The sequence below is a fragment of the Saccopteryx leptura genome, chromosome 2 (assembly GCF_036850995.1).
Source record: "Saccopteryx leptura isolate mSacLep1 chromosome 2, mSacLep1_pri_phased_curated, whole genome shotgun sequence".
NCBI classification, from domain to species: Eukaryota; Metazoa; Chordata; class Mammalia; order Chiroptera; family Emballonuridae; genus Saccopteryx; species Saccopteryx leptura.
The window spans coordinates 42843398-42855941 of NC_089504.1; the positions used below are offsets into that span (position 1 = coordinate 42843398).

Consider the following 12544-nt stretch of genomic DNA (forward strand, 5'->3'; position numbering starts at 1 on the left):
GTGGTGTAGTCCTATCCACATGGAGAATGGAAGCACTAACAGCAATATGACATTAAAGAGTTTTGGTCATTTAGCAGATTTTAAGCAAAGTATTCATACTGCACCCTACTTATAATTATCTCTATTACTGTGTGCCTATACATTTATACATAAGCAGACAAACACACTATGTATGCGTGTTTGTCTCTGTATAAATCAAGTATTTATAACACACATATAAATACATAAACATACCACAGGTAGCACTGATGTGAACACATATGTATAATATGAATTCTGATATAATCCTTTATAGCATAGTTCAAAATATTGTCTACAGAAGCCTGATTATGACATTGGTTCAGTGTATAAGGACTTAGCTGAAGCTTTGAGCATGATTATATATCATGATATCTCAGCTGCTTGTCATCTCATGTGTTTCATTTTGTTCTTCTAACTTCATATCCTGTTTCATGACTTTGTTAGCATTCTTTCTTTCCTGGCCTGGAGTCTCTAGTGGACTGAATCATGAATTTCAGAGTCAGAATCAGAGTCAGAACATTTAGGTTAAGTCCCAGTGGTGCCAGAAGCTAGCCTGGAGATTTCTGGCATGCCATTTAATGTCCCTGAGTCTCAATTTCCTCACCTATAAAAACATGGGAATAATCTGCTAACACATGTGAAAACTGTCTGGAAAACTACAAAACAATTTATTAATAAAAGTGATTGTCAGAATTTGGGCTAGCGAATTAGGTTTTCCACTACTATTGTAGTTTTTAATGAATTTGATGGCAAGCTATGTTCTGTGGTCATCGCCTTTTAGAGTGGGGTTGCTCATTTTCTGAAAATTAGAAGACTGTGAGAGAAGGGGATGATGGAGGACCGGGGAACATCTGAAGCTACTTGGTGGTTCAGTCCACTACTTTCAAAGCAATCTGGTATTCTTTTAATGCAAGACGTCGCTGAAGTCAGTACATACTCTTGGGACAACAGAGAATAATAATAATAATAATAATAATAATAATAATAATCAGCAATGTAAATAACTATAAAGCTTTGCACTTGCATAGAACCTTTCATTTCAAGACCTTGAGGGACTTGTCAAAAGGTAAGGAGAGGTGTTTCTTTTTGTTTTTGTTAATTTTTTTTGCTTTTTTTTTTTCAGAGGAAGATAACACTGGAATGGAATGGAATGCTCCCATCTTCTCATTGGCCTTAAACACATCCTTGCTCTAAAACTGCACAGCCCTTCTGGAATCTGATCCTTTAGAGTACTGCCTCTTTGCTCTCTGTTAAAATAAAACAAATAATTTGCCACATCTTCTCCAGAACAGCTGACCAGTCATGCAAAACGACATACCTGTGTAGGTTTTCAGGTCACTGCTGATGGAATCTAGAAAAGTTTTGTACAAATCTGCCCCTTTTTACTGTGTCACAGGGTACCACAGTGTTTTAACAGTACCATGGGTCCTTAATAGGATATATACATGCAGGTATATATCATGGAGATATGGCTTTCATTATATTATTATGTGTATTCTGGAGGGCTTTATTTTTCACTGACAAAGAGAACATACAACTCCCAGGTCTCACAGGCCAGTGCAGATCTTGAAGGGACTGTAAGGTTTGTCTTGTTCGACCCCCTTCACTTGACTGCAGATGCTAATGGATTTCCTTGTGTTCTCTGTTAATAGACACTTTTTTTGTTGAGAACTGCCTTTCAAACCCTATCATGAAAAATAAGGGGTTCCAGTAATTAAGGGCACAAGCGAAACCGAAACAGAGCAATTGCACCTTCAGAAACAAATATGAAATAAAATGACTTAAGATGAATTAAAATCACTTCCTTTCAATCTGGCTTGTGTTATAAAGATGTCAGGTTAACAAAAGTCCCCTCACAGAGGGTAGCAAGTTTTCTTGAGGAACAGAAATATTTTTCTTCCTTGGTGTAACCGATCACCCAAATAACTGTAAATTTCTATTTAAATTTACAACCTCATTTCACAAAACCTGTGACAGTGCCCAGAAGCACACCTCCCAAGCTTGGTCTAGGCACAGCCTCTCATTGGCGTGCCATGCCTCATTTTTCATTTTACTTCTTTTAATGGAGTGAAGAAAATAAAACAGCAGACTGACAATGGAGGACACTTGGAATGAAACCACTCTCCCAATCAGAGACCAGAGCAAGGACTTGGCCTGTGTACACTGAACATCAATGCTGATGATGTCCCCAGAGATGAGGGTTCTTTCCCTCTGGGATTGACTTTGCCCTTCCCACAGTCCCACCGTCTCACAGTGGGTTCACATGCATGAAGACATCCAGGCTTCAGGGTCCATATTTGTTAAAACCCATCACCACCCTATGGCCCAGAGACATTTATACTCAGCTAATGAACTCCATTAGCTTCCTCTAATTATATGAGTTATACCTCTTATAAGTCTGCTCTACGTATCAGGGGCACGACGTCTGGAGCAGTAGTTTCTGCACACAAGGAATTAATCGATGAAGACCATGCACAATTTTGCTTGCACAGTTAAAAGGACAGGTGGGTGGTGGGTCAGGGTTGGAGGGAAGTGCTTTCTGAAAAGTTCAATATAAGAAAAGCTTGCCTCCTCATGTATATCTTGTTCTATCTTTTCCAAGTCCTTGGCTTTCCTACCCAACCCTGAAATGATCTCTGGACAAGAATCCACTTATTTTCAACAGAACTTGACAAAGGATCGTTGGATAACACTTGGAAAAACAAACCAGTGCTATTACCATGACCTACAAAGACAAGACGGTCTGAGCGTGTGGTGCGCCATCCGGTGTCTCCCGGAAGCTATCTTTTCTCTCTACTGCACTCTAGAGTTTCTGGTGATGGGAAATGAATAGTCCATGCCACAGAGTTCAACAGTCTTTTTACTCCTCAGAAAGGCCCTCAAGGGAAGGTGCCGAATACATTCCTCCCAGCTAACAGTCGCTGGGATTTTCCCTAAGTAGGGACTGACGCCAGCTGATCCCAATGGCTGTCTTTGTTCCTCCCATATTGCGGTTTATAATAAATCTTCTTTCTCTCTGGTTTTAATCTCCCATAATTAAAGGGCTTCCCAGATAGAACACAAGTTTTCCTTTTTTTCATACACAGGCTTAAGCCATCCAAAAACAATAAGAACAGTAATAATAATAAATAAATAGAAGTGAATCCATAGAAACTCTCAAGGTCTGTACAGCAGAAGTGACAAAGTTTAAGTCAAATATTTGTTTTTCCCTTTTTTTCATCCACATCAAAGGCATGAATACAACAAGGCATTGTTAGTTGTGGTGGGCAAACTTGAGTGTCTGCTGATATAACAAATTGGGTTTGTTAAGGCCTTTGTCTATGCAGAGTTAATAGTAATGCAGAAGCCAGATCGATTAAAAAGGAAAGGATAAGGACTGTGAAGCAGGGAAGACAAAAAAGAAAAAAGAAGAAACAAAACAAAAACTAGGGAACAAACCAAGGGAGATGGAAAGAGAGAAAGAGATAATGCCAAAAGAAGTCCATACTGTGTCTATGGATGGAGAAGTACACATTGCTTCCCTCTGAAAGCTTCTTGAGTGTCTCTGTTGTTAACACTGTCGGAGTAGAGAACAGCAGATGATGGCATCCAGCGGCAGTTAAAAGACGTTCACCCTCTCGGCCCATCTGAGGAGGTGCTTTGGGAAGGATTGGTCTGGGGGAAAGGGCCCTAGCCTAGAATATCCAGATAGACCGGAGATGCCTTGGCCAAGTTCTGAAGGAGGGTGTGGATGCCCTTGATGTTCTTCCTCATGTGGGGCTCTCTCTGCCAGCACCCCAGCATCAACTCGTAGACCTCCTGGGGGCATGTTCGAGGTCGCTGCAAGACTCGGCCCTGAGTGATGCATTCGATCACCTAGACGGAGATCAAGGACAGGATCAGACAAGAAGAAAAACAATACGGATAAAATGTCAGTGCAGAGAGGGTTGCTTTAAAGAAGCCCACTCAGTGTTCATTCTTTAGGAAGAAGGGAGCAGTATTATAGGTTAGTGTATCATGTTGAATTGTATTATACCCATTTTTTTTTTCATTGATGTCACCAACTAGTAGAAAAAGAATTTATCTTTCTGAAATGATCCTGAACCTCACCCTGGAATTCCAGTGTGTTTTAGTTTCACGGCCTGAGAACCATGGTCATCTTTGCACCAGGATGCTGACTGGTGAGGGACCGCAGGCTGCAGACAGGAGTGCTCACTTTGGATAATGAATTTGGGTAAAAGGCAGACTTGGGCCTGAAGAAGATGTGAGGTGCCAGACCAAGAAACTATGCCTCAAATATAGACATATTGGCAAAAGTATTAATATAGAAAAAAAATGCTTGAGTTTTTCACTAGAAGTGACTGGTCTAGTGAAATGTGTAAAAAAGAAAGAACCATGAAGCCTTATTGGAATAATACACAAAGGTTATTCGATTCTCAGGGTGCCGGGATGTCACATCTGCTATTAATTTGCTAGATGAGCAGCACGCAGCAATTCTTCAGTCCCATCACCAGGGAAGGACAAGAGTATCCGCAAACACGGCTTTTCTTTCTCTGGAGCTCTTAGATGCCGAGAGTGACTGCACTTTGGCCATGACACTTAGGTACACAGCAGGCCATCTGGGAGGTGCTGCACCCAACAAAGTCACATAAGATCGTGTCCTAACTTCTGGCCAGGGGGTCCCTCTCAGTGTCAGCCCTTCAGGAGGGTGTCACCCAGCCCACTGCACACCTCATTGTTGGACAGCTGGTACCAGGGCTGTTTGCCATACGTGAAGATCTCCCACAACACGACCCCCAGGCTCCAGACGTCACTTTCTGTGGTGAACTTCCTGTACATGATGCTTTCCGGAGGCATCCAGCGGATGGGCAGCATCGTGTGGCCACCAACCTGGAAGAAAAGGGGTAAACAAGGAGGCATTAGTCACCCCCAAACCAAGTTCCCACTATCAGAGAAGAAAAGGTGGAAGAGAGATGTGGTGTACATTTTTCCTCCGTTGTTAATTTGAATTTATTAATATTAATTGTTTATAAACACATAGGGAAAATATGACTTCTTTATAATCTCAAGCACCAGAGACAGAGGGCAATTCTCTCATGAAACTAGATAGGAGTAGAGCTAACGATTGTGTGGATACTCACTTGGATAACACACACACATACACACACACACACACACACACATTTCCTGGTATGAGGCTGATGCAAACTTTTAATTAATGAGGTAACTTTGACCATGGTAACAAGTAGAGGGCTCTTCATTCCAAAATGACCCACCCAGTGACTCTATTTCCTTAGCAAGTCTGGAGTTTCCTTCCAGTTTAGGATGCTAAGATGAGTGCATGGTGCTTCCTTGAGCCCCTTCCCCAAACCCAGCAATGAACAAAGCAGAAATTATTCCCGTTTTACAGATGAGGCAACTGAGGTTCAAGATGTTATAGACACCAAGAAGTCAGGTCTTTGGACTCTGAGCTCAGGACTTTTCTCTATGACAGGGCACCACAACTAAGTTTATTGGCAAAAATAAATAAGTAAGTGCGGTTTTGAAAAGCCCATTTTAGTAAAAACATGAAGGCTGAGGCCTTAGATGGCAAGAACATTACAGAGGCAAAGAACTTTGTTTGACGAGAGACTCATTCATGATTTCCTACTTCCTGGAGAAAACTGAAGCATTCAATTTCCAAGTTTGTAGCCCATTCGAACTATCTAATTTTAAAACCATCATCCAATTTTTGCATGGTAGCTTTGTGGGTGGTAAGTCCCACTCTTCATGTTGGTAAACCCCAGCACAACCAGCCCAAATGCCATGCCTGACACCGGCGCAGCAGGTGAGCTCACAGACACCAGGAACTAGATCTCATTGACAATTCTCAGCCCCTGGGTTCTGAGACTACTGCCATATAGTTTCCTCCCAATTATAATTCTCAGTAACCATTTCTGACTCATTAAAGAAAGGAAATGGACAAACAGTGCCTCAAAAATGTTGCTCAACTCTAGAGCCCAAGGTGCTAAGAGAGTCGGACATGTCTCATATGCTTGGTGTCTTCAAATAATGCTCTTAGCATCAAAGAAAGCACAAATGTGAAAGGAGGAGAGTGTCCTTTGTTGTGTTCCATTCTTTTCTGTATAATGACTCCAAATCTGACAAGCAGGAACATAATTTGCTGGCTCATGGTTAAGGTGCCCCCATATCTTTCCTGTTCAGCTTTGAATACACCGAAAGCTCCACACTAAGTAGGGGCTGGTTTCCTTCCATCAGCTATTGATTTCCTCACCCCTGCAGTGACAGGTAGTCACTGACAAGTGCAGATTTTCCTCAGGAAGCTGCCTGGACAGGCCTGAAGGTGATGACAATATAGGGAGTCCTCAGGATACGACACTTTATATTATTTATATTATTTATTTATTTATTTATTTTGTATTTTTCTGAAGTTGGAAATGGGGAGGCAGTCAGACAGACTCCCGCATGCGCCTGACTGGAATCCACCCGGCATGCCCACCAGGGGGCGATGCTCTGCCCATCTGGGGCATTGCTCTGTTGCAACCAGAGCCATTCTAGCACCTGAGGCAGAGGCCATAGAGCCATCCTCAGCGCCCGGGCCAACTTTGCTCCAATGGAGCCCTGGCTGCAGGAGGGGAAGAGAGAGACAGAGAGGAAAGAGGGGGGGGGGTGGAGAAGCAGAAGGGCGCTTCTCCTGTGTGCCCTGGCCAGGAATTGAACCTGGGACTCCTGCACACCAGGCTGATGTTCTACCACTGAGCCAACCAGCCAGGGCAGGATATGACACTTTCAACGTATGACTTTTTGAGTTTACAACACTCACTCCCATAAAAACTTAAAAAAATTGAGATGTGAGTGTTTCAGCTTTCGCTGTTAGGGTAGTAAATTTTTACACTAATTTTTTCTGTTACTGCAGTACAGTGTACAGTATCCTTTTCCTTTTTCGGTGGCTTAGTTGTGTTTTTATTTTCTAGACTATGATTTTACAAGGGTGTGAGGATAGGTTAGTGACTTATGTTAGGGTGTGTTTCAACTTACACCAAAATTTGTGTTACTTCACAGTTGTAGGAATGGAATTGTGTCATAACCCAAGGACCCCATGTACTGCCATCAGGGTTGAGACTTAAAACAGATACTCTGGCAACACAATAGGTTAGGGCATGAGAGGGCTGGCTGGTAAGCACAACATGTCTTTAAGCGGGTCTCTTGTGTGACACGTGACACAGACACTGACTGGCCAGAAAGGATGCTGGTGATGAACTAATTTGAAGGTGTGTTTGTAGGGGAAAGGGAGACAGATAGAGAATGATTTACATACATCTCCCTGAATGAGACAAAGAACAAACACACTCTGGGATGCATTCATCTAGCCTGATATCAGGCTTTCCATATTTCTTGTGGATTTCCAGCTGCAATGCAGTGGGCAACATCCAGTTCGTGACATTAGAAATGCTGGTTTCCAGAGCACACTCCAGTGTGCCATTTCTTACTTGGGTAACCTTGTCCAGCTGCCAAACCTCTCTGTACCCTAATTTCTCCAAATCTAAAATATTGGTAACAACTAATACCTTCCAGGGTTATTATGAGGTTAAAACCTTAGCAGTCAATATCAATTTCAATGCACTAAGTACTTTCAAGGGGTGGCTTCCTTCAGTGTAATCTTACTAGTTCATTTTCTCAAAAGGAGAAGCAGCCATTCTGGAGACATTAAGGAGAGTCGACAGCTCCATCTCTTTCAGACTCTTTGCTGCAATGACAAGTGCTCTGGGGTTCTGTGACTGTAGCCCCTAAGCGACTGGGATTTCTGTCCTGTATTGCTAATGGCCAAAGACTCAAATTCTGATTTACATGTTTTCCCATCTGATCATTTATTTTATGCTTGGCCAGACTTTTCACTTTAATTCTTTCAAGAATCTCTTCTGGGATTTCACACATGCTTTTATAAATAATGCTTTCCTTGTTCTGATGTCAAATGGGTGAGTGTGGGAGAATCTAATAAAAGTTCAGACAGGGTTCACAAGTTTTCTAAACCCGTTTAGGACATTTCTGGACATTTCTTTTGCAGCCTTTCCTCAGGATTTTGGAACACGTAACAAAAGTAGAATAACAACAACAAAAAAAGAGTCACCATTGTTACAAATTACCGTCATATTTCAGTCATAATCACTGGATGGTTTTTGGAACCTCACAAAAACCACATACTGTGCGGCCACAAACACAATGAGACATTTGTTTTGTATTGTGCTCCTTGGCAACTTGCCCTCATACCCTTGCTTAAATATTTGTGACATGGAATGCAGTCCCAAGTATGACACTGGGAGTCAGCACTGTTGCTCTGGCTGCCGGATACGCCGTGGTGCCTGAAGAGACTCCCCAGAGATCCATGAGGGTTTGGCCACAGGCCCTTCATTAAACCCACCAGGTTAAACTAATCAACATGGGAAATTGAGTTAGCTAGGAGTTGACTCGGACTTATAATTTTTATTTTCCTCAACCCTAAAGACTGGGGTCCTAGTTCACCACCATAACCATTCATTCATCAACACTTAGGACTTCACCTTTACAAGGAAATTCCAATCAGTTATCTCAGTTGAATCCAGTAGTTACCCTGTTGGGTAGACATTGGCTTGCCTTCAGATTACAAACAATAGCCCCAAAGTTCAAAGAGTTAAGTAACCTGCATAGATCCACACCCATCATGCCTCCCCGCTGAACATCTTGCGCTCATTCTGATAAGCTTCTCTGTGTTTCCAGTTTCTGTAATCTCCAACACCTGCCCTGTGTGTCCTTAGCTAAGCAAACTGAGTTGTGGCTCCTTACCTAGGCCCAACCACTGCAGCCTGTTGGAAAATTGGATCTCCTTTCCTTTCTACCTACTTTCTGAAGGTTCTAGGGGCAAGCTCCTGTTCCACCATTTCAAGGTGCTCTCTGCCCGTGATACAGTTCAGTGTCTTTTCTAAGTGCCAGGAAGCCTGGCGTCCCTTAGTACAACTCTGGCAACACAATAGGTTATGCACTCCTTTCTTTGATAACAGATCACTGGCCTCAAAAAAGGTGGGTGCTAATCAGTTATACCTGGCAGGGCATGAGAGGGTTGGCTGGTAAGTACAACATGTCTTTAAGTGGGTCTCTTGTGATACCAATATGTGGGAAGGAAATCTCAAAGTGTTCTTTCAAAGATATCAGTGTTCTCTGCTTTCCTATCTATCCTCCAATAACTTCTCTAAATTCTTGACAGAACTAAGCCTTAGATTAATTGAATGGAAAGTGGTTCACTTATTTGACATGACAAACAAGAACCATTCAATGAAATTTGTAACCTTAATAAAATACAACCAAAAATACCAGTGATCACATGGAGTATAAAAGCTAAGTTATATGAGAAATCCTTGGCTTGCCATCTCTACAGTAGACATGGGGTCTACATCACAGACTTGGAACTATTCAATCTGGGATTAAAGTCTTTAAAAGGATGTCATAATGCATAACATGAAGGGGTTATTGTTCTACAGATGGTGACTAGCATGTCATATCTGAGGAGGCTGGAGAACAAGGTCAAAGGCTTAAGAAGGAAGTTACACTATGAAAAAGAAAAGGACTGAATGACCATCATGGCCGCTAATTATTGCAACATGGTAAAATCAGCAGAACTAACCAGAACAATGCCTGAGGCCCATGGACAAAAAGAAATCCTTTAGTGACTAAAATAAACCAAATTACAGAAAATGACAAGTTCTGTTTTTAGAACATACCAAGAAAAGAACAGTTCATTTAGCTTTTCCTGTGATTTCCATGACACCTCATGAGTTTGATGGTGATATGTATTGGACGATCTGGTTAAATACAAAAATAACAACTGTGTCCTAGATAAAACACCTGGATCTAAGCATCCTTTCAGTCTACCTGGTTGAAAGGTATTTAATACAGTAAACCCTGGAGAGAATACTAAGTGACCCTTAGTAAATTGTCTTGTGTTAGAAATCAATGATTATATTATTTTTATACCAAATTGGACACATCTAACCACTTCAACTGCAATATTTATTTCTTACTTTAAGAAATACTCTTTGGGTACATATTTTCTGATCATTAGATTATAAATTATGAAAATCCCCCTGTCATTTAAACAATATGATTTATTTTTTACATTGGGAAACTAGGATTTAGGGAAGTCAAGGACCCTGCTGAGGAAGTAGAGCTATGAACTGACGGCCAACAGGATTAACCCTTTGAGTAGTGAGTTTTTTTTATGCTCGCTGACCCCAGGGAATGAGTTTTTGATTCAGAAAATAAAATTAGTTTCAGTTCCAGTTTTATTAACTTAAAATCATGTTTGTTTGATAACCAATTTATGAAAATAAAAAAGAACATACATTTGCCTTTTTTTACTGTTGCCTTACACATTTTTTATTTTTATTTATTTACTTTATTTTTTTATTTTTTTTATTTTTCTGAAGTTGGAAACGGGGAGGCAGTCAGACAGACTCCCACATGTGCCTGACCGGGATCCACCCAGCATGCCCACCAGGGGGCGATGCTCTGCCTATCTGGGGCGCTGCTCTGTTGTAACCAGAGCCATTCTAGTGCCTGAGGCAGAGGCAATGGAGCCATCCTCAGCACCCGGGCCAACTTTGCTCCAATGAAGCCTTGGCTGCAGGAGGGGAAGAGAGAGACAGAGAGGAAGGAGAGGGGGAAGGGTGGAGAAGCAAATGGGCGCTTCTCCTGTGTGCCCTAGCCCGGAATTGAACCCGGGATTCCTGCATGCCAGGCTGATGCACTACCACTGAGCCAAATGGCCAGGGCCCACCTTACACATTTTTTAAAATAAATTGATCATACTCTGGATGGTCAGGAGGCATGAGGATATAGATGAACGTTTATACTACTCAAAGGATTAAAGACAGGTCTCTATCCCACCACTATTCGTGCTGAGAACCTAGGCTCTTTCTCATTTTTTTACAAATATACAAAGCATTTTTTCCCCTGAACAAGTTAACAAGGAGTACACAATTTATTTTCCAGGTGCATTGGGAGATGACAGAGAAGGTGATAAGCTTAGCTCTCCCCTTTCTGTTGGGCTTCCCAAAAAGAATTGCATTACAGCCCTCCTTGTTCCCTCATCATCTCCTCTTCTTCTATGCATCCTTTCTTCTCAGGATTGCCGCCTCCCAGTCTATTCATACTGCCATTTCTTTTCTCAAGCCTCACTTGTCCAGTCTCATTTCAAATACCAATATTGAACGCAGTCTTGCACGACTCCTTTCTTACCTCTCCAAACAATCACATGTGTTGCCACTACAACTCGTTATTCCCCCGTGGGGATGCTTCATCTCCCTTCTGTTTGAATGAGGGACACAGTGGTGGGCTGGAGCCTTTCTATAGATTCAAAGCAAATGCCTCGCTGGCTTTGAAACCACTGGTGATATAAAGTGAGTAATGCTAATCTGGGACCTTCTAAACTCAACTAACAAAGCCAATGATGCCTGGGAGGCCACTTTCAGCTGTGGTATTTACTCAGTGAGTGAGTGATAACTTGTTTGGAAGGCAAACATTTCACTCCCTTAGAAACATGCAGGCCAAAGGGCAAGCCCCATTAAGAGATTATTAGCTGTCAGAAGCTTTTGGCCGCATTTATTATTGAAGAGGCTCCTAGACCTCCTTATGCACCCTTCACCCCATTGCTTTGTGTCAGTAGTTTCTCTTGATCTGGTTCTTAACAATGCATGAAAGTTGTAAACTTTAAGAAAGAGCTGGACTTTATTTACTTATTTACTGTGTTGCACCTGTAACATGAAGTTAAAAAAAAAAGGAGAGTGAAACAATTTACACAAAAATATTCTCCTTAGAGAACCTGGAACCACTGTGGTCAGACTGTGGGTGCTTTCTGACCACATCCAGGAAGACCAGGATTCTCCAATTATAAAGAGTGATGAGGTGCTTTTGTGGTGTGCAGCTACTGAGCCTAGGGATACTTCAGGGAAGAAAGTGAGCCCTTCCAGCCTTGCCTGGAAGACCTGAATGAACACAGATCAGGTTGAGTCAGAAGGAATGCTGGTGACATCCCAGCTGCCCTCTTGATTACAGTGGGGAGTGATTATCACTACACCTGAAATTGCTGTTATTTGTAGCCTAGAAAATCTTTCATTATCTTTTACCATGAAAACTGATTACCAATCATATGGTCATAACAGACGGGTTACAATTTAGTAACTTCAAGTGAAGTGTTTTGGGAATAATCAAAGAGTGGATTTGCTGGACCTTAAATTTCTAACAAATATTTCTGCAAATCTTTTTTTTCCCCCCAAATTAAATCTCTATTTTGCCAGAACAAAGCAAATGATCATGTTTGAAAGGGAAAGGTCACAGGGCTATACTTGCTATCTCCTGACACTTGATTCTAAGTGAACAGATGAAGCAAAAAATAATATAAATAATAAAAATAAAAACAATAATGTGTCAGGTTTGCATAACATAATTTTTTTTTCTTTTTAAATAGTACTTTCACATTTATTCATTCTCTAATATTTGTATCTACCTCAAAATA

The 12544-nt window shown here is 41.5% G+C and overlaps 1 protein-coding gene across 1 annotated transcript in view; it reads right to left on the reverse strand.

Annotated features, from left to right (window-relative positions):
* Window positions 1–796: 796 nt before the first annotated feature.
* NTRK2 (neurotrophic receptor tyrosine kinase 2) overlaps window positions 797–12544 on the reverse strand; it is a 311995-nt gene continuing 300247 nt past the window's right edge. Inside the window, 2 exon segments of the mRNA XM_066367881.1 lie at window positions 797–3876; window positions 4732–4890. Of these exon segments, the coding sequence (XP_066223978.1) occupies window positions 3691–3876; window positions 4732–4890 (345 nt within the window). The 3' untranslated portion in view covers window positions 797–3690.